This window comes from Coregonus clupeaformis, unplaced genomic scaffold (assembly GCF_020615455.1).
Source record: "Coregonus clupeaformis isolate EN_2021a unplaced genomic scaffold, ASM2061545v1 scaf0514, whole genome shotgun sequence".
In the NCBI taxonomy this organism is placed as follows: domain Eukaryota; kingdom Metazoa; phylum Chordata; class Actinopteri; order Salmoniformes; family Salmonidae; genus Coregonus; species Coregonus clupeaformis.
Window position 1 is genome coordinate 46,260 of NW_025533969.1, and position 23,491 is coordinate 69,750.

At 45.3% G+C, this 23,491-nt stretch overlaps 1 protein-coding gene across 2 annotated transcripts in view; it reads left to right on the top strand.

Annotated features, from left to right (window-relative positions):
- The window catches only part of LOC121554349 (1-phosphatidylinositol 4,5-bisphosphate phosphodiesterase beta-3), a gene marked incomplete at its 5' end in the record, with an annotated part of 81,449 nt that overhangs the window by 39,441 nt on the left and 18,517 nt on the right, over positions 1 to 23,491 (top strand). For both annotated transcript variants that reach the window (XM_045215784.1, XM_045215785.1), the window contains 15 exon segments: positions 2,941 to 3,041; positions 4,443 to 4,609; positions 5,554 to 5,700; positions 6,053 to 6,210; positions 6,778 to 6,860; positions 7,076 to 7,160; positions 7,903 to 8,059; positions 12,338 to 12,427; positions 12,529 to 12,602; positions 18,361 to 18,457; positions 18,711 to 18,920; positions 19,217 to 19,371; positions 19,470 to 19,631; positions 20,991 to 21,090; positions 21,283 to 21,387. In XM_045215784.1, the coding sequence (XP_045071719.1) occupies positions 2,941 to 3,041; positions 4,443 to 4,609; positions 5,554 to 5,700; positions 6,053 to 6,210; positions 6,778 to 6,860; positions 7,076 to 7,160; positions 7,903 to 8,059; positions 12,338 to 12,427; positions 12,529 to 12,602; positions 18,361 to 18,457; positions 18,711 to 18,920; positions 19,217 to 19,371; positions 19,470 to 19,631; positions 20,991 to 21,090; positions 21,283 to 21,387 (1,891 nt within the window).

Below are 23,491 nucleotides of genomic sequence, written 5' to 3' on the forward strand. Positions count from 1 at the left end.
TTGTTGCGAAATAGGAAACCAATTCTAGATTTAACTTTGGATTGGAGATTCTTAATGTGAGTCTGGAAGGAGAGTTTACAGTCTAACCAGACACCTAGGTATTTGTAGTTGTCCACATATTCTGGGTCAGACCCGTCGAGAGTAGTGATTCTAGTCGGGTGGGCGGGTGCCAGCTGCGTTCGATTGAAGAGCATGCATTTAGTTTTACTAGTGTTTAAGAGCAGTTGGAGGCTACTGAAAGAGTGTTGTATGACATTGAAGCTTGTTTGGAGGTTTGTTAACACAGTGTCCAATGAAGGGCCAGATGTATACAAAATGGTGTCGTCTGCGTAGAAGTGGATCTGAGAGTCACCAGCAGCAAGAGCGACATCATTGATATACACGGAGAAAAGAGTCGGCCCAAGAATTGAACAATGTGGCATTAATGTTGGGTTCCCTTCAATCCGGGCCCACATGCCACAGCTGGCAGCACACAAGTAATCATCAATTCAGAGTGCAGCTGCACGTGACCCGAGCGTAATGCCTGTGGTAAATTTGGGTTGACTTTGGATATCCCTGTGGGACTAGTTACTGACCATTGGTAAATTACACAGTGTACATGGGACAATAAGTCCAATAGTCTATAAATTGTAGAAATTCATATACAAATATTGAAAGCATTGCATGATAACTGAAAGGTGTACAACATGTAAATATTGTCTCATTTACATTGTGTAATTTATTGACGGTCCCTAACCAGCCCCGGCGATAGGCTGTCCAAAGTCAAACCAATTTTGCCATGGTCGCAAACCAGCCGGCTGAAGCTAATTGCCGAAAATAATTTGTCTAACTCTTCCCACCTGCGAACACACACAAAACACCTGCATCAAATCACACCCTGAAACCAACTGACGTTTTAATTGAGTCATGGCCGCTAGCATTTCTTAATGAACCAAATCTAAAACGAGGCCAGAATCAGGAAGTGCAATTGCCCTTTAAGGCTTCTACACATTTATCTACAGTACCAGTCAAAAGTTTGGACACACCTACTCATTCCAGTGTTTTTCTTTATTTTTACTATTTTCTACATTGTAGAATAATAAGACATAAGACATCAAAACTATGAAATGACACATATGGAATCACGTAGTAACCAAAACAGTGTTAAACAAATCAAAATATATTTTATATTTGAGATTCTTCAAAGTAGCCACCCTTTGCCTTGATGACAGCTTTGCACACTCTTGGCATTCTCTCAACCAGCTTCATGAGGTAGTCACCTGGAATGCATTTCAATTAACAGGTGTGCCTTCTTAAAAGTTAATTTGTGGAATTTCTTTGCTTAATGCGTTTCAGCCAATCAGTTGTGTTGTGACAAGGGTAGGGTTGGTATACAGAAGATAGCCCTATTTGGTAAAAGGCCAAGTCCATATTATGGCAAGAACAGCTCAAATAAGCAAAGAGAAATGACAGTCCATCATTGCTTTAAGACATGAAGGTCAGTCAATACGGAACATTTCAATAACTTTTAAAGTTTCTTCAAGTGCAGTTGCAAAAACCATCAAGCGCTATGATGAAACTGGCTCTCATGAGGACCGCCACAGGAAAGGAAGACCCAGAGTTACCTCTGCTGCAGAGGATAAGTTCATTAGAGTTAACAGCACCTCAGATTGCAGCCCAAATAAATGTTTCACAGAGTTCAAGTAGCCGACACATCTCAACATCAACTGTTCAGAGGAGACTGCGTGAATCAGGCCTTCATGGTCGAATTGCTGCAAAGAAACCATTACTAAAGGACACCAATAAGAAGAAGAGACTTGCTTGGGCCAAGAAACACGAGCAATGGACATTAGACCGGTGGAAATCTGTCCTTTGGTCTGATGAGTTTTTTGGATCCAACCGCAGTGTCTTTGTGAGACGCAGAGTAGGTGAACGGATGATCTCCGCATGTGTGGTTCCCACCGTGAAGCATGGAGCTGTGATGGTGTGGGGGTGCTTTGCTGGTGACATTGTCTGTGATTTATTTAGAATTCAAGGCACAATTAACCAGCATGGCTACCACAGCATTCTGCAGCAATATGCCATCCCATCTGTTTTGGGATTAGTGGGACTATCATTTGTTTTTCAACAGGACAATGACCCAACACACCTCCAGGCTGTGTAAGGGCTATTTGACCAAGAAGGAGAGTGATGGAGTGCTGCAACAGATGACCTGGCCTCCAAAATCACCCGACCTCAACCCAATTGAGATGGTTTGGGATGAGTTGGACTGCAGAGTGAAGGAAAAGCAGCCAACAAGTGCTCAGCATATGTGGGAACTCCTTCAAGACTGTTGGAAAATCATTCCCGTTGACTACCTCATGAAGCTGGTTGAGAGAATGCCAAGAGTATGCCAAGATTGTGAAAAGCTGTCATCAAGGCAAAGGGTGGCTACTTAGAAGAATCTCAAATATAAAATATATTTTGATTTAACACTTTTTTTGGTTACTACATGATTCCATATGTGTTATTTAATAGTTTTTGATGTCTTCACTATTATTCTACAATGTAGAAAATAGTCAAAATAAAGAAAAACCCTTGAATGAGTAGGTGTGTCCAAACTTTTGACTGGTACTGTAACTACAGCTGTGCATTAGGAACTGACTCCAGATCAGCCCTTACACTATCCCTGTTAACGTATTGTATTATGTCTTCTCTAACAGCTGACTCCAGATCAGCCTTTACGCTACCCATCCGTCTATGGACAGATGTTGAATGAATCGGTGTAGTGTGAAGGTGGACACAGTTGCCCATAGTTCTGGACTAACCAACAGATCATCTATAGTTGGTTTGCTGTAGTTGGATGTGTAGAAGCCTTTCGACTGACACTCTTCACTCTTCTCTCTCCCCCCCCTTATATCTCCCTACCTCCTTTTCTCCATCCCCCCCTCCACCTCTCCACTCCTCCATCCCTCTCTCCAGGCAGAGGGCATTAAGCCAGATGACTTTACATGTGAGATGTTCCATAGCTTCCTCGACAGTCTCTGTCTCCGACCTGAGATAGAACGCATCTTCGTAGAGATGTGAGTCACGCGCGCGCACACACACACACACACACACACACACACACACAAACATACTCACACACATGCTTGAATGCACACACACAAACAGACAGTTACTTGCTGTATACACCCTCTCTCATAGTGCGACACATTATTACATCAAACAACGCAACAAACCATACCAACCTAATCTCTCTCTAAGCAACACTATGCCTGCTCTAGCAACCTAATCTCTCTCTATACCTGCTCTACCAACATAATCTCTCTCTATACCTGCTCTACCAACATAATCTCTCTCTAACCAACACGATGCCTGCTCTACCAACCTAATCTCTCTATACCTGCTCTACCAACCTAATCTCTCTATACCTGCTCTACCAACCTAATCTCTCTCTAACCAACACTATGCCTGCTCTACCAACCTAATCTCTCTATATACCTGCTCTACCAACCTAATCTCTCTATATACCTGCTCTACCAACCTAATCTCTCTATACCTGCTCTACCAACCTAATCTCTCTCCAATTAACACTATTCCTGCTCTACCAACCTAATCTCTCTCTATACCTGCTCTACCAACCTAATCTCTCTCTAACCAACACTATACCTGCTCTACCAACCTAATCTCTCTCTATACCTGCTCTACCAACATAATCTCTCTCTATACCTGCTCTACCAACCTAATCTCTCTCTAAGCAACACGATGCCTGCTCTACCAACCTAATCTCTTTCTATACCTGCTCTACCAACCTAATCTCTCTCCATACCTGCTCTACCAACATAATCTCTCTCTATACCTGCTCTACCAACCTAATCTCTCTCTATACCTGCTCTACCAACCTAATCTCTCTCTAACCAACACTATTCCTGCTCTACCAACCTAATCTCTCTCTATACCTGCTCTACCAACATAATCTCTCTCTATACCTGCTCTACCAACCTAATCTCTCTCTATACCTGCTCTACCAATCTAATCTCTCTCTAACAACACGATGCCTGCTCTACCAACCTAATCTCTCTCTATACCTGCTCTACCAACCTAATCTCTCTCTAACCAACACTATACCTGCTCTACCAACCTAATCTCTCTCTATACCTGCTCTACCAACCTAATCTCTCTCTAACCAACACTATGCCTGCTCTACCAACCTAATCTCCCTCCAACCAACACTATGCCTGCTCTACCAACCTAATCTCTCTCTATACCTGCTCTACCAACCTAATCTCTCTCTATACCTGCTCTACCAACCTAATCTCCCTCCAACCAACACTATTCCTGCTCTACCAACCTAATATCTGTCTATACCTGCTCTACCAACCTAATCTCTCTATACCTGCTCTACCAACCTAATCTCTCTCTAACCAACATTATGCCTGCTCCATCTCTCTCCATCCCTCCTCCCTCACCCTACCTTCCAGTGGTTCTAAGGGGAAGCCCTTCCTCTCCCTGGATCAGCTGACAGACTTTATAAACCGCCGTCAGAGAGACTCTCGTCTCAACGAGGTGCTGTACCCTCCGCTGAAGAGAGAGCAGATCAGACAACAGATGGAGAAATACCAGAGCAATGCCAGCCAGCTGGAGAGAGGTGAGGGGGGAGGGGGAGGGTGGTGTAATGCCAGCCAGCTGGATAGAGGTGAGGGGGGGTGAGTTGGGGGGTCATATTGCCAGCCAGCTGGAGAGAGGGGAGGGGGGTGTAATGCCAGCCAGCTGGAGAGAGGTGAGGGGGGGTGAGTTGGGGGGTCATATTGCCAGCCAGCTGGAGAGAGGTGAGGGGGGAGGGGGGTGTAATGCCAGCCAGCTGGAGAGAGGTGAGGGGGGGGTGAGAGTAATAGTGTGTGTTCATGATGATGATGGTCTTGGACCAATGATGTACTACTGTACACTACTGTACATTGACTAAACCGGCACACTGGATCCTCTCTCTCTCGCTCTCTCTCCCCCCTCTCTCTCTCTCTCTCTTCCCCCTCTCTCCCCCCGCCCTCTCTCCCCCGCCCTCTCCCCCCGCCCTCTCCCCCGCCCTCTCTCCCCCGCCTCTCTCCCCCCGCCCTCTCTCCCCCGCCCTCTCTCCCCCCCGCCCCCTCTCCCCCCGCCCTCTCTCCCCCGCCCTCTCTCCCCGCCTCTCTCCCCGCCCTCTCTCCCCGCCCTTCTCCCCCGCCCTCTCTCTCCCCGCCCTCTCCCCCCGCCCTCTCTCCCCCGCCTCTCCCCGCCCTCTCTCCCCCTCTCTCTCTCTCTCTCTTCCCCCTCTCTCCCCCCGCCCCCTCTCCCCGCCCTGCTCTCCCCGCCCTCTCTCGCCCCCGCCCCTCCCCCGCCCTCTCTCCCCCGCCCTCTCTCCCCCCGCCCTCTCTCCCCGCCGTCTCTCCCCCCGCCGTCTCTCCCCGCCCTCTCCCCCGCCCCTCTCCCCGCCTCTCTCCCCCCCCCGTCTCTCCCCCGCCGTCCTCTCCCCCGCCCTCTCCCCCCGCCCTCTCCCCCCGCCCTCTCCCCCCGCCCTCTCCCCCCCCCCGCCCTCTCTCCCCCGCCCTCTCTCTCCAGACCAGATCAGTCTGATGGGGTTCAGTAGGTATCTAGGGGGAGAGGAGAATACTGTCGTCCCTCCAGAGAGACTGGACATCATAGATGATATGAACCAACCCATGTCTCATTACTTTATCAACTCTTCACACAACACATACCTCACAGGTAGGTACACACACACACCTGACACACACACACCACACTGTTAAACACACTTAAATACCTCACAGGTAGGTAGGTAGGTACACACACACACACACACACACACACACACACACACACACACACACACACACACACACACATAACACTGTTAAACACACATAAATACCTCACAGGTTAATACTCACACACACACACACACACACACACACACACACACACACACACACACACACACACACACACACACACACACACACACACACACACACACACACACACACACATACAGGCATGCATGCATGCATGCATACAATCTCAAAGGTACAAAGGTATTCACTCCCTCCTCTCCCAGTTGGTCAGTTGACAGGTCTGTCGTCAGTAGAGATGTATCGCCAGGTGTTGCTGACTGGCTGTCGCTGTATCGAGCTGGACTGTTGGAAGGGACGGCCGCAGGATGAAGAACCTTACATCACACACGGCTTCACCATGACCACTGAGATACCCTTCAAGGTGCGTGTGCGTGTGTGTGCGTGTGTACGTGTGTGTGTGTGTGTACTTCTACATCACACACAGCTTCACCATGACAACTGACATAACCTTGAAGGTTTAAACCCAGACAGCGTAAGTCTGAAATGACAACCTGCTGGTCCTCATAGTGTCCTCACATTGTAGTACATTGTTTATGATGTTCACCTGCCTAACATATTCTCTCTCTCTCTCTCTCTCGCTCTCTGTCTCTCTCTCTCTGTCTCTCTCTCTCTGTCTCTCTCTCTCTCGCTCTCTGTCTCTCTCTCTCTCTCTCTCTCTCTCTCTGTCTCTCTGTCTCTCTCGCTCTCTCTCTCTCTCTCTCTCTCTCGCTCTCTCTCTCTCTCTGTCTCTGTCTCTCTCGCTCTCTGTCTCTCTCGCTCTCTGTCTCTCTCGCTGTCTGTCTCTGTCGCTCTCTCGCTCTCTGTCTCTCTGTCTCTCTCTCTGTCTGTCTCTCTGTCTCTGTCTCTCTCACTCTCTGTCTCTCTGTCTCTGTCTCTGTCTCTCTGTCTCTGTCTCTCTCGCTCGCTCTCTGTCTCTCTGTGTGTGTAGGAGGTGATTGAGGCGATAGCAGAAAGTGCGTTCAAGACCTCTCCCTATCCCCTCATCCTTTCCTTCGAAAACCATGTTGACTCGTGAGTGAAGCATTCTGGGTAGTGAGAAGGGAAATCCAAGAATATAGAGAACGTTCAATTCGAATGGCTTTATTGGCATGGGAAACATATGTTTACATTGCCAAAGCAAGTGTGCAATAAACAAGGGCAACAGTAGTAAACATTAAACTCACAGACGTTGTAAAAGAATATAGACATTTCAAATGTTATTATTATGTTATCTCTGTCTCTCTCAGGGCTAAGCAGCAGGCCAAGATGGCGGAGTATTGTCGAAGTATCTTTGGAGACGCCCTCCTCATCGACCCTCTGGAGAAATACCCGGTGAGTCTGGGTTAGAGGTCAGGGTTGTCAAACTCAATTCCTGAAATGCTGAGTGTCTGCGGATTCTCGCTCCTCCCTTGTAATTGATTGATCAATTAATGTCACTGTTTACCTCATTGTCTAGGTATTATTTGGACATTGAATTGAAAGGAAACAACTTATTAGCAGACAGAATCACAGCCCTGGCTTAGGGGGAGGTAAATGTTGGGTTGGAGTTACTGGAGTCAGTGGAGGCTGCTGTGGGGAGGACGGCTCATAATAATGTCTGGAACTGAGTGAATGGAACGGTATCAAACACATGGAAACCAGATGTTTAGCCTGGCGGGTAGGACCGTTGGGCCAGTAACCGAAAGGTTGCTGGATCGAAACCCCGAACTGACAAGGCAAAAATCTGTTGTTCTGCCCCTGAGCAAGGCAGTTAACCCACTGTTCCCCGGGCGCCGATGACGTGGATGTCAATTAAGGCAGCCCCCCCCACCTCTCTGATTCAGAGTGGTTAGGTTAAATGTGGAAGACACATTTCAGTTGAACGCATTCAGTTGTACTGACGAGGTATCCCCATTTACCTTTCCCTTGAATGTATTTGAGACTATTCCACTCATGCCACTCCAGCCATCACCACGAGCCCGTCCTTTCCAGTTAAGGTGCCACCAACCTCCTGTGCATTAGGAACACTACTGACTCCAGATCAGCCCTTACACTAGCCCTGTTTTAATGTATTGTATTGTGTCTTCTCTAACAGCTGACCCCAGCTCAGCCCTTACCGTCGCCCCAGGAGCTGCTGGGTAAGATCTTGATCAAGAACAAGAAGAAGCACCACCACAGAGCGTCCACCGGGGGCAGTCTGAGGAGGAGGGCAGGAGACCCTGACAGTCTGGAGCATGCTTCACCTCTTAACGGTATACACTGTCTATAAACACACACACTGGAGCATGCTTCACCTCTTAACGGTATACACTGTCTATATACACACACACTGGAGCAGGCTTCACCTCTTAACGGTATACACTGTCTATAAACACACACTGGAGCAGGCTTCACCTCTTAACGGTATACACTGTCTATATACACACACACTGGAGCATGCTTCACCTCTTAACGGTATACACTGTCTATACACACACACTGGAGCATGCTTCACCTCTTAACGGTATACACTGTCTATAAACACACACACTGGAGCAGGCTTCACCTCTTAACGGTATACACTGTCTATAAACACACACACTGGAGCATGCTTCACCTCTTAACGGTATACACACACACACTGGAGCATGCTTCACCTGTTAACGGTATACACTGTCTATACACACACACTGGAGCATGCTTCACCTGTTAACGGTATACACTGTCTATAAACACACACACTGGAGCATGCTTCACCTCTTAACGGTATACACTGTCTATATACACACACACTGGAGCATGCTTCACCTCTTAACGGTATACACTGTCTATACACACACACACTGGAGCATGCTTCACCTCTTAACGGTGTACACTGTCTATACACACACACACACTGGAGCATGCTTCACCTCTTAATGGTATACACTGTCTATACACACACACTGGAGCATGCTTCACCTCTTAACGGTATACACTGTCTATGTACACACACTGGAGCATGCTTCACCTCTTAACGGTATACACTGTCTATAAACACACACACTGGAGCATGCTTCACCTGTTAACGGTATACACTGTCTATACACACACACACACTGGAGCATGCTTCACCTCTTAACGGTATACACTGTCTATACACACACACTGGAGCATGCTTCACCTCTTAACGGTATACACTGTCTATAAACACACACACTGGAGCAGGCTTCACCTGTTAACGGTATACACTGTCTATAAACACACACACTGGAGCATGCTTCACCTGTTAACGGTATACACTGTCTATACACACACACACTGGAGCATGCTTCACCTCTTAACGGTATACACTGTCTATACACACACACACTGGAGCATGCTTCACCTCTTAACGGTATACACTGTCTATAAACACACACACTGGAGCATGCTTCACCTGTTAACGGTATACACTGTCTATACACACACACACTGGAGCATGCTTCACCTCTTAACGGTATACACTGTCTATACACACACACTGGAGCATGCTTCACCTCTTAACGGTATACACTGTCTATAAACACACACACTGGAGCAGGCTTCACCTCTTAACGGTATACACTGTCTATAAACACACACACTGGAGCATGCTTCACCTGTTAACGGTATACACTGTCTATAAACACACACACTGGAGCATGCTTCACCTGTTAACGGTATACACTGTCTATACACACACACACTGGAGCATGCTTCACCTGTTAACGGTATACACTGTCTATAAACACACACTGGAGCATGCTTCACCTGTTAACGGTATACACTGTCTATATACACACACACTGGAGCATGCTTCACCTCTTAACGGTATACACTGTCTATAAACACACACACTGGAGCATGCTTCACCTGTTAACGGTATACACTGTCTATACACACACACACTGGAGCATGCTTCACCTCTTAACGGTATACACTGTCTATAAACACACACACTGGAGCATGCTTCACCTCTTAACAGTATACACTGTCTATACACACACACACTGGAGCATGCTTCACCTGTTAACGGTATACACTGTCTATAAACACACACTGGAGCATGCTTCACCTGTTAACGGTATACACTGTCTATATACACACACACTGGAGCATGCTTCACCTCTTAACGGTATACACTGTCTATAAACACACACACTGGAGCATGCTTCACCTGTTAACGGTATACACTGTCTATACACACACACTGGAGCATGCTTCACCTCTTAACGGTATACACTGTCTATAAACACACACACTGGAGCATGCTTCACCTCTTAACGGTATACACTGTCTATAAACACACACACTGGAGCATGCTTCACCTCTTAACGGTATACACTGTCTATAAACACACACACTGGAGCATGCTTCACCTCTTAACGGTATACACTGTCTATAAACACACACACTGGAGCATGCTTCACCTCTTAACGGTATACACTGTCTATACACACACACTGGAGCATGCTTCACCTTTTAACGGTATACACTGTCTATAAACACACACACTGGAGCAGGCTTCACCTGTTAACGGTATAGATACACACGCGTGTAAAGTAAGTATGGACACACACCTACACACACCTACACACACCGACACACACCGACACACACCTACACACACCTACACACTGGAGCATGCTTCACCTCTTAACGGTATACACTGTCTATACACACACACTGGAGCATGCTTCACCTCTTAACGGTATAAACTGTCTATAAACACACACACTGGAGCATGCTTCACCTCTTAACGGTATACACTGTCTATAAACACACACACTGGAGCATGCTTCACCTCTTAACGGTATACACTGTCTATACACACACACTGGAGCAGGCTTCACCTGTTAACGGTATAGATACACACGCGTGTAAAGTAAGTATGGACACACACCTACACACACCTACACACACCTACACACACCTACACACACCTACACACGCTTCCACAGGTATTATGTTGGGACTTTTCCTCTAGTGGTAAACAGTATACAGTGCATTCGGAAAGTATTCAGACCCCTTCCCTTTTTCCACTTTTTGTTACGTTACAGCCTTAATCTAAAATGGATTAAATAAATAACAAAAATCCTCATCAATCTACACACAATACCCCATAATGACAAAGCGAAAACAGGTTTTTAGACATTTTTGCAAAAAAACAGAAATACCTAATTGACGTAAGTAATAATATAATAATATGCCATTTAGCGGACGCTTTTATCCAAAGCGACTTACAGTCATGTGCGCGTACATTTTTACGTATGGGTGGTCCCGGGGATCGAACCCACTACCCTGGCGTTACAAGCGCCGTGCTCTACCAGCTGAGCTACAGAGTATTCAGACCCTTTGCTATGAGACTCGAAATTGAGCTCAGGTGCATCCTGTTTCCATTGATCATCCTTGAGATGTTTCTACAACTTGATTGGAGTACACCTGTGGTAAATTCAATTGATTGGACATGATTTGGTAAGGCACACACCTGTCTATATAAGGTCCCACAGTTGACAGTGCATGTCAGAGCAAAAAGCAAGCCATGAGGTGGGAGGAATTGTCCATAGAGCTCCGAGACAGGATTGTGTCGAGCTACAGATCTGGGGAAGGATACCAAAACATTTCTGCAGCATTGAAGGTCCCCAAGAACACAGTGGGCTCTATCATTCTTAAATGGAAGAAGTTTGGAACCACCAAGACTCTTCCTAGAGCTGGCCGCCCGGCCAAACTGAGCATTCGGGTAGAGAAGGGCCTTGGTCAGGGAGGTGACCAAGAACCTGATGGTCACTCTGACAGAGCTCCAGAGTTCCTCTGTGGAGATGGGAGAACCTTCCAGAAGGACAACCATCTCTGCAGCACTCCACCAATCAGGCCTTTATGGTAGAGTGGCCAGACAGGAGCCTGGGGCAAAGGTTCACCTTCCAACAGGACAACGACCCTAAGCACACAGCCAAGACAACGCAGGAGTGGCTTCGGGACAAGTCTCTGAGTGGCCCAGCCAGAGCCCGGACTTGAACCCAATCGAACATCTCTGGAGAGACCTGAAAATAGCTGTTCAGCGACGCTCCCCATCCGACCTGACAGAGCTTGAGAGGATCTGCAGTGAATAATGGAAGAAACTCCACAAATACAGGTGTACCAAGCTTGTAGCTTCAGACCCAAGAAGACTCGAGGCTGTAATCGCTGCCAAAGGTGCTTCAACGAAGTACTGAGTAAAGGGTCTGAATACTTATGTAAATGTGATATCTAAGTTACATTTCCTTATTTTTTTATACATTTACAAAAAATTCTAAAAACCTGTTTTTGCTTTGTCATTATGGGGTATTGTGTGAAGATTGATGAGGGGAGAAAAACGATTTAATCCATTTTAGAATAAGGCTGTAACGTAACAAAATGTGGAAAAAGTCAAGGGGTCTGAATACTTTCCGAATGCACTGTATTGACAAGGGTATGTATTTCCTGTAGTGGTATACAGTATATTGACAAGGGTATGTATTTCCTGTAGTGGTATACAGTATATTGACAAGGGTATGTATTTCCTGTGTGTTTAGACTGTCATTTCAGTGAGAGCGAGGGAGGCCAGCTGCTATCCAATGGGGAAGAGAAGCTGGTGAAAGATGGAGATCCTCGCAAATCTATTGGTCAGTTCACTTCCTGAATGATAGAACATGCTGGGGAGGGAGAGAGGGGTGGATGGACAGATGGACAGACATAGGTAACATGTTTACATGTGTTCTGATAGGAGGGGAGGGAGAAAGTGATGAGGAGGAGGAAGATGAACCAGTGGCTGAACTGAAGAAACCAAACTCTGATGAGGTGAGTTCTCTACTAATTGATTGATTGTCCTTTTATTGTTCCCCGAAGAGTGTTCTATTTACTTGGGTCATCCTAGTGAGCAAATGAACACGTAATGGTTCTGTGTACCTCTTTCTGTCGGCCTCTCGCTCTGTCTCTCGCTCTGTCTCTCGCTCTGTCTCTCGCTCTGTCTCTCTCTCTCTCTCTCTCTCTCTCTCTCTCTCTCTCTCTCTCTCTCTCTCTCTCTCTCTCTCTCTCTCTCTCTCTCTCTCTCAATTCAATTTAATGGGGCTTTATTGGCATGGGAAACACAGTTGAAGTCGGAAGTTTACATACACTTAGGTTGGAGTCATTAAAACTTGTTTTTCAACCACTCCACAAATTTCTTGTTAACAAACTATAGTTTTGCCAAGTCGGTTAGGACATGTACTTTGTGCATGACACAAGTAATTTTTCCAACAATTTACAGACAGATTATTTCACTTATAATTCACTATCACAATTCCAGTGGGTCAGAAGTTTACATACACTAAGTTGACTGTGCCTTTAAACAGCTTGGAAAATTCCAGAAAATGATGTCATGGCTTTAGAAGCTTTTGATAGGCTAATTGACATCATTTGAGTCAATAGGAGGTGTACCTGTGGATGTATTTCAAGGCCTACCTTCAAACTCAGTGCCTCTTTGCTTGACATCATGGGAAAATCAAAAGAAATCAGCCAAGTCTGGTTCATCCTTGGGAGCAATTTCCAAACACCTGAAGGTACCACATTCATCTGTACAAACAATAGTACGCAAGTATAAACACCATGGGACCATGCAGCCGTCATACCGCTCAGGAAGGAGACGCGTTCTGTCTCCTAGAGATGAACGTACTTTGGTGCGAAAAGTGCAAATCAATCCCAGAACAGCAAAGGACCTTGTGAAGATGCTGGAGGAAACTGTTACAAAAGTATCTATATCCCCAGTAAAACGAGTCCTATATCGACATAACCTGAAAGGCCGCTCAGCAAAGAAGAAGCCACTGCTCCAAAACCGCCATAAAAAAGCCAGACTACGGTTTGCAACTGCACATGGGGACAAAGATTGTACTTTTTGGAGAAATGTCTTCTGGTCTGATGAAACGAAAATAGAACTGTTTGGCCATAATGACCATTGTTATGTTTGGAGGAAAAAGGGGTTAGCTTTTAAGCCGAAGAACACCATCCCAACCATGAAGCACGGGGGTGGCAGCATCATGCTGTGAGGGTGCTTTGCTGCAGGAGGGACTGGTGCACTTCACAAAATAGATGGCATCATGAGGAAGGAAAATTATGTGGATATATTGAAGCAACATCTCAAGACAGTCAGGAAGTTAAAGCTTGGTCACATGGGTCTTCCAAATGGACAATGACCCCAAGCATACTTCCAAAGTTGTGGCAAAATGGCTTAAGGACAACAAAGTCAAGGTATTGGAGTGGCCATCACAAAGCCCTAACCTCAATCCTATAGAACATTTGTGGGCAGAACTGAAAAAGTGTGTGCAAGCATGGAGGCCTACAAACCTGACTCAGTTACACCAGCTCTTTCAGGAGGAATGGGCCAGAATTCACCCAACTTATTGTGGGAAGCTTGTGGAAGGCTACCCGAAATGTTTGACCCAAGTTAAACAATTTAAAGGCAATGCTACCAAATACTAATTGAGTGTATGTAAACTTCTGACCCACTGGGAATGTGATGAAAGAAATAAAAGCTGTAATAAATCATTCTCTCTACTATTATTCTGACATTTCACATTCTTAAAATAAAGTGGTGATCCTAACTGACCTAAGACAAGGAATTTTTACTAGGATTAAATGTCAGGAATTGTGAAAAACTGAATTTAAATGTATTTGGCTAAGGTGTATGTAAACTTCCGACTTCAACTGTATAGTTAAATCTTTTGGACATCAGCGCAACCTTGAGGGAATCTTTGAGTCAGAAAAGGATGTTCATATGATAGGGAAGATCTCCAAAACCTTGCAGACGACATATCCAACTGACAATCTCTTTAGAATAAAATATCAACTATTGGAACCAAGACTTAAAAAGAACTGATGTTGGCACAAGATGGAGGGAATGTTGGCGCATAACTAACGAAATTACAGTTAACAAAAATGTGTGTGTAAACTTCCGACTTCAACTGTATGTTTACGTTGCCATAGCAAGTGAAATAAACATTAAACAAAAGTGAGAAGAAACAAATTTATGATAATAAATTAACAGTAAGCATTGCACTCAAAGGTTTCAAGTTGTATATTATCGGCTATGTACAGTGTTTTAGCAATGTGCAAATAGTTGTAGTATGAATAATGGGGGGAAGATAAATAAACAGTAAAATATTGGCGGTATTTACAATGTTGTTTGTGCTCCACTGGTTGCCCTTTTCTCATGGCAACGGGCCACAAATCTTGCGGTATTTTTCCTAACAGATATGGGAGTTTATCAATGTTAGATCTTTTTTTTTTTAATTCTTTGTGGGTCTGTGATCTGTAGGAAATGTGTCTTTTAATGTGGTCATATTTGGCAAGAGGTTATGAAGTGCAGCTCAGTTTCCACCTCATTTTGTGGACAGTATGTACATAGCCTGTCTTCTCTTGAGAGCCAGGTCTGCCTAGGGTGGCCTCTCTCAATAGCAAGGCTATGCTCACAAGGATTTTATTAATTTTGGGTCAGTCACAGTGGTCAGGTATTCTGCCACTGTGTGCTTTCTGTTTAGGGCCAGGTAGCATTCCAATTTGCTATTTTTTGGTTGATTCTTTCCAGTGTGTCAAATAGTTATCTTTTTGCTTTCTCATAATTTGGTTGGGTCTAATTGTGTTGCTGTCCTGGGGCTCTGTGGGGTCTGTTTGTGATTTTGAACAGAGCCTCAGAACCAGCTGGCTGAGGAAACTCTTATCTAGGTTAATCTCTCTGTAGGTGAGGTCTGACGGAATCTGTGCAGAAGATCTAGGTGCTGCTGTAGGCCCACCTTCATCAGAAAACAGTAGACATTTGATTTCCGAGTCCAGTAGGGTGAAGCCAGGTGCTGCAGACTGTTCTAGTGCCCTCGCCAATTCGTTGATATACACTGAGTGTAAAAAAACATTAGGAACACCTTCCTAATATTGGAGTTGCACCCCCTTTTGCCCTCAGAACAGCCTCACTTTGTCGGGGGAATGGACTCTACAAGGTGTCAAGCATTCCACAGGGATTCTGGCACATGTTGAGTCCAATGCTTCCCACAGCTGTGTCAAGTTGGCTGGATGTCCTTTGGGTGGTGGACCATTCTTGATGCACATGGGAAACTGTTGAGCGTGAACAACCCATCAGCGTTGCAGTTCTTGACACACTCAAACTGGTGCGCCTGGCACCTACTACCATACCCCTTTCAAAGGCACTTAAATATTTTGTCTTGCCCATTCACCTGCTGATTGGCACACATACACAATCCATGTCTCAATTGTCTCAATCCATGTCTCAATTGGCTCCCCTTCATCTACACTGATTGAAGTGGATTTAACAAGTGACAACAATAAGGGATCATAGCTTTCACCTGGATTCACCTGGTCAGTCTGTCGTGGAAAGAGCAGGTGTTCCTAATGTTTTGTACACTTAGTGTATATGTTGAAGAGGGTGGGGCTCAAGCTGCATCCCTGTCTCACCCCACAGCCCTGAGGAAAGAAATCTGTGTTTTTTTAACCAATTTTAACTGCATATTTGTTGGTTGTGTACATTGATTTTACAATGTCATATGTTTTCCCCCAACACCGCTTTCCATCAATTTGTATAGCAGACCCTCATGCCAAATTGAGTAAAAAGTTTTTTGAAATCAACAAAGCATGAAGACTTTGCTTTTGTTTTGTTTGTTTGCCAATAAGAGTGTGCAGGGTGTATACGTGGTCTGTCATACTGCGGTATTATGGTAAGAATCCAATTTGACATTTGCTGAGTCTGCTGTTGATGATACTGCAGAGGAATTTTCTGTGATTGCTGTTGATGCAGATTCCACTAATTATTGGGGTCAAATGTATCTCCACTTTTGTGGATTGGGGTGACCAGACCTTGGTTCCATATATTGGGGAAGATGCCGGAGCTGAGGATAATGTTGAAGAGTTTAAGAATAGACAATTGGAATTTGTGGTCTTTATATTTGATCATTTCATTGAGGAGACCATCAACACCACAGGCCTTTTTTGGTTGGAGGGTTTGTATTTTGTCCTGAAGTTCATCTAATGTAATTGGAGAAACCAGTGGGTTCTGGTAGTCTTTAATAGCTGATTCTAAGTTTTGTAAATTATCATGTATATGTTTTTGCTGTTGGTTCTTTGTTATATTACCGAAAAGGTTGGAGAAGTGGTGTATCCATACATCTCGATTTTGGATAAGATACTCTTCGTGTTGTTGTTTGTTTAGTGTGTTCCAATTTTCCCAGAAGTGATTTGATTCTATAGATTCTTCAATCACAATGAGCTGTTTTCTGACATGCTGTTCCTTCTTTTTTCTTAGGGTATTTTTTTGTACTGTTTTAGTGATTCCCCATAGTGATGGCGTAAGCTAAGGGTTTCCAGATCTCTGTTTTTGGTTGGATAGGTTTCTCAATTTCTTTCTTAGGTTTTTGCATTCTTCATTAAACCATTTGTCATTGTTGTTAGTTTTCTGCTTGAATTTACATTTCTCTATCTCTCCCTTTTTCTCGCTCTCTCTATCTCTCCCTTATCAATTCAATTCAATAGATTTTATTGACATGGCAAGTTAAATTACTTACATTGTCAAGGTATACATATAACAAAAATGGTGGGACCAACATCAATAGTAATAGTAGCAGTAGTGGAAATGGGATTACCATTAACAGCAATAAGGTATCAATAATAATAATAATAGTAGTGGAAATGGGATTACCATTCACAGCAATAAGGTATCAATAATAGTAGTAGTAGTGGAAATGGGATTACCATTAACAGCAATAAGGTATCAATAATAGTAGTAGTAGTGGAAATGGGATTACCATTAACAGCAATAAGGTATCAATAATAATAGTAGTAGTGGAAATGGGATTACCATTAACAGCAATAAGGTATCAATAATAATAGTAGTAGTGGAAATGGGATTACCATTCACAGCAATAAGGTATCAATAATAATAGTAGTAGTGGAAATGGGATTACCATTAACAGCAATAAGGTATCAATAATAGTAGTAGTAGTGGAAATGGGATTACCATTAACAGCAATAAGGTATCAATAATAATAATAGTAGTAGTGGAAATGGGATTACCATTAACAGCAATAAGGTATCAATAATAATAATAGTAGTAGTGGAAATGGGATTACCATTAACAGCAATAAGGTATCAATAATAATAGTAGTAGTAGTGGAAATGGGATTACCATTAACAGCAATAAGGTATCAATAATAATAGTAGTGGAGATGGGATTACCATTAACAGCAATAAGGTATCAATAATAATAGTAGTAGTAGTGGAAATGGGATTACCGTTAACAGCAACTACAACAACAATATTAATGAGAATAACAATACATTAAAGCAATAGTAGTCGACCAGTCTCAACATGACTGAGAAGACACATTACATGGTATGAAAGCCAAAACAAAACTAAATGGGAAATATTATTGGCATTACACTGCACTTTTCACTGGCTGTCCCTCAGGTTGTGGCAAGAGGACACACATTTGGCTTTTCACCCAATAAATATTATATATTTTATTCATCTTTTGTTTCAAATTCTTTGTACTGAATGATGTATTTTTTTATCTCTCTCTCAGGGTACTGCTAGTAGTGAGGTGAATGCAACAGAGGAGATGTCTACTCTGGTCAACTACATAGAACCTGTCAAGTTCAAGAGCTTTGAGGTCGCAAACAGTGAGTGTGTGTGTTGAGAGCGAGGTGTGTGTGTGTGTGTGTGTGTGTGTGTGTGTGTGTGTGTGTGTGTGTGTGTGTGTGTGTGTGTGTGTGTGTGTGTGTGTGTGGGAGGATAGGCATCGTTAGGCCTAACCACCACTCTCATGTAGCTCATTAGACCAGCTAAATGATCAGCCAATCCACACACATTGATTTATTTTAACAGATTTTAATATATTCTCTCACTCTCACTCTCACTCTCACTCACTCACAGAGAGGAATAAGTATTTTGAGATGTCATCGTTCGTTGAGACCAAGGGTATGGACACACTGAAGAGTGCCCCCATTGAGTTTGTTGAGTACAATAAGAAGCAGCTGAGTCGTATCTATCCTAAGGGCACCAGGGTAGACAGTTCGAACTACATGCCCCAACTCTTCTGGAACGTAGGCTGTCAGATGGTGGCTCTAAACTTCCAGACACTTGGTAAGTCCACTTCCTTCTATTCTACTTTCCTTCCCTCCTCTCCTCTTCATCCTTCCATCCTCTCTCTCTCTCTCTCTCTCTCTCTCTCTCTCTCTCTCTCTCTCTCCCCTCTCTCGCTCTTGCTCACTCTCTCTCTCTCTCCTCGCTCTCTCGCTCTCTCTCTCTCTTTCGCTCTCTCTCTCCCTCTCTCTCATTCGGTCCCCCTGTTTCACTTATTTCCATGACTGACAATCTCCCTCTTCCCTCCTCCCTCCCCCCATCCTCCCCTCTCTCCTCCATCCCCCTCTCTCCCTCAGACCTGCCCATGCAGTTGAACATGGGAGTATTTGAGTATAATGGTCACAGTGGCTACCTGCTGAAACCAGAATTTATGAGACGGACAGACAAACACTTTGACCCCTTCACTGAGAACATTGTGGACGGCATCGTAGCCAACACCGTCAAGATCAGGGTGAGTGGGTAGGAGTAACTGTGTGTGTCTCTCTCTCTCTGTGTGTGTGTGTGTGTGTGTGTGTAACCATCTCCTTCTCTCCATCCCTCCATCTCCAGGTGATCTCAGGTCAGTTCCTGACCGATAAGAAAGTGAGTGTGTACGTGGAAGTGGACCTATTTGGACTTCCTGCCGACACAAAGAGGAAGTATCGCACCAGGACGTCCAATGGGAACAGCCTGGACCCTGTCTGGGATGACGAGACGTTTGTCTTCAACAAGGTAACGTTAACACAGCCTCAACACACACAAACCGAACACACACTCACAGAAACACAAAAACACAAGGTAACATAGCCCATAATGCTGGGAAAGTCAAACTTCTTTCACTACTTCCAATTCCATTCATTTCAATAAGGCTCATTTGTTAGCCCTGCATTGTGATAAAACAACTGATAATTTCTCTCTCTCCCTCTAGATGGGCCTCTCCTCCTCTCTTTGGCGGTCCTCTCCTCCTCTCTTTGGCGGTCCTCTCCTCCTCTCTTTGGCGGTCCTCTCCTCCTCTCTTTGGCGGTCCTCTCCTCCTCTCTAGGCGGTCCTCTCCTCCTCTCTAGGCGGTCCTCTCCTCCTCTCTAGGCGGTCCTCTCTTTGGTGGTCCTCTCCTCCTCTCTAGGCGGTCCTCTCCTCCTCTCTTTGGCGGTCCTCTCTTTGGCGGTCCTCTCCTCCTCTCTTTGGTGGTCCTCTCCTCCTCTCTAGGCGGTCCTCTCCTCCTCTCTAGGCGGTCCTCTCCTCCTCTCTTTGGCGGTCCTCTCCTCCTCTCTTTGGTGGTCCTCTCCTCCTCTCTAGGCGGTCCTCTCCTCCTCTCTAGGCGGTCCTCTCCTCCTCTCTTTGGCGGTCCTCTCCTCCTCTCTTTGGTGGTCCTCTCCTCCTCTCTAGGCGGTCCTCTCCTCCTCTCTTTGGCGGTCCTCTCCTCCTCTCTAGGCGGTCCTCTCCTCTATAGGCGGTCCTCTCCTCCTCTCTAGGCGGTCCTCTCCTCCTCTCTAGGCGGTCCTCTCCTCCTCTCTAGGCGGTCCTCTCCTCCTCTCTAGGCGGGCCTCTCCTCCTCTCTAGGCGGTCCTCTCCTCCTCTCTAGGCGGTCCTCTCCTCCTCTCTAGGCGGTCCTCTCCTCCTCTCTAGGCGGTCCTCTCCTCCTCTCTTTGGCGGTCCTCTCCTCCTCTCTTTGGCGGTCCTCTCCTCCTCTCTAGGCGGTCCTCTCCTCCTCTCTAGGCGGTCCTCTCCTCATCTCTAGGCGGTCCTCTCCTCCTCTCTAGGCGGTCCTCTCCTCCTCTCTAGGCGGTCCTCTCCTCCTCTCTAGGCGGTCCTCTCCTCCTCTCTAGGCGGTCCTCTCCTCCTCTCTAGGCGGTCCTCTCCTCCTCTCTAGGCGGTCCTCTCCTCCTCTCTAGGCGGTCCTCTCCTCCGCTCTTTGGCGGTCCTCTCCTCCTCTCTAGGCGGTCCTCTCCTCCTCTCTTTGGCGGTCCTCTCCTCCGCTCTTTGGCGGTCCTCTCCTCCTCTCTTTGGCGGTCCTCTCCTCCTCTCCACCCAGGCCTCTCTGGGATCGTAATGATAATCTCTCTTCTACTCCCCTCCCCTCCTCCTCTCTAGGTGGTCCTCCCCACCCTGGCCTCTTTGAGGATAGCTGTGTTTGAGGAGAATGGGAAGTTCCTGGGACATCGGATCTGCCCTGTGTCAACTATCCGCCCTGGTCAGTACTGAGGATGGTTTGCTTGATTCAGGCATTCAGACTAAGTGTAATCTGTTGCCATGGGGATTTACTTGCAATCTTTTGTTTCTCAATCTATTATCATAATGGTGAATCACCTGTAATACTATGAGATCTGTTGTTTTCTTGGGATCTTTGAACGAGTGTGTTTTTATAAATCCTGTGTGTGTGTAGGTTACCACTACATCAGCCTGAAGAATGAGATGAACCAGCCTCTGATGCTGCCCTCCCTCCTGGTCTACACTGAGGCTCAGGACTACATTCCTAATGAACACCAGGGTAAGAAAACCCCTACCCATAACCCCCCTAGGACTACACTACCTATAACCCTCTAGGACTAACCTACCCATAACCTTCTGGAACTACACTACCCATAAGCCTCTAGGTCTGCACTACCCATAACCCCATGGGACTACACTACCATAAACACCTAGGACTACACGACCCATAAACCACTAGGACTACACTACCCATAAGCCTCTAGGACTACACTACCCATAACCCCATAGGACTCCTAGGCCTGGGCGGTATTCAGATTGTCATACCTTTATACCGACCTTGTGCCATACCGGGATATTCAGTAATAACGGCACTGAACACAATGGGTGCTGTTTTCAAACCCCACTGGACCTTTGTAAACCGAAGGTTAGCAATGCTACCAAGCACATGTAGAATCCCATAGCGAATGCTATCTAAATGCTAACGAGTGCATTGCAAACATTTTATACAGTCTCTGACCTAAACTTTATAAGTAGCTCAAAAATGCTACTCACGGTTTGCTGCACGCACAAAACAAATATTAGCCAGCAAGGTTATTGATCCAGGTTGGGATTCTCTGCTGTTACCAAGCAAAGCTTGATTTTGGAAGAAGCTAACCACTTAGCTAGATAGCTAACTAACTACTAAATTAGCAAACCAAATGCACAACTGGAGAGTATTTAGCACATTTTAGACAGTTAACTTAATAGTTATAAGATATCTAGCTGGCAAACATTTAGTTGTGAATTCCATACTGTAATTAGATCACCTGGCGCATGTTGCACAACAGTGGGTGACTCACAAGGCTCCGGTCTCTCGTCGTTGTGTGTTTGTAAACAAACACCACGTGACTGGGGACTACCGGTAAGCATCATAATGAAAGATTATGTGACAGGTAAACTGAAGAACGCAATCTTCTTTATCTCCTAACCTATTGCACAAATTGACTGCAGGTATTAACTTAAAAAGTAGCTACAAATACTCAAATGTATTAAAAATGATTGACGGTGTTGAAAAACCATCCTTGTGGCTTTTTACAAATAGCCTGGTATACGGTAAATACGGTATACCACCCAAGCCTAAGGACTACACTACCCATAACCCCCTAGGACAACACTACCCTTAACCCCATAGGACTACACTACCCTTAACCCCATAGGACTACACTGCCCATAACCCCATAGGACTACATCCCTAAAGAACAACAGGGATGTATTCAATACGCCGATTCGGTTGCAAAACGTTTTGTCTGTTGCAGAACGTTTTGCAACAGAAAGAGTTATCTATTGGACAAGTTCAGGTCCCTCTCCGTTTCATTCCATTTGCTTCCGTTTGGTTCTTAAACGGTAAACGGTTAACGGTTTCCGTTGTAAGATGTAATGAATACGCCCCAGGGTAATGTGGCGTTCATGACCTGAGTTATCAGAAATACTACATTTTTACTGAGAGAACTCGTTCACGTTAGCTGAACTCTGACATCACCTACCAAGGAAGTTACTTTGATGACAGTGTTTTCTGCACTTAAATGCAACAACAAGTGTTATTAAGTGTGTGTACCAGGGTGCATTGCTCCTTTTGTGTTGTGTGTTATAGAGTATGCTAAGGCCCTGACCAACCCCATCAAACATGTTTTATAGAGTATGCTGAGGCCCTGACCAACCCCATCAAACATGTTTTATAGAGTATGCTGAGGCCCTGACCAACCCCATCAAACATGTTTTATAGAGTATGCTGAGGCCCTGACCAACCCCATCAAACATGTTTTATAGAGTATGCTGAGGCCCTGACCAACCCCATCAAACGTGTGTTATAGAGTATGCTGAGGCCCTGACCAACCCCATCAAACATGTGTTATAGAGTATGCTGAGGCCCTGACCAACCCCATCAAACATGTTATAGAGTATGCTGAGGCCCTGACCAACCCCATCAAACATGTTTTATAGAGTATGCTGAGGTCCTGACCAACCCCATCAAACATGTTATAGTATGCTGAGGCCCTGACCAACCCCATCAAACGTGTTATAGAGTATGCTGAGGCCTTGACCAACCCCATCAAACGTGTTATAGAGTATGCTGAGGCCTTGACCAACCCCATCAAACGTGTTATAGTATGCTGAGGCCCTGA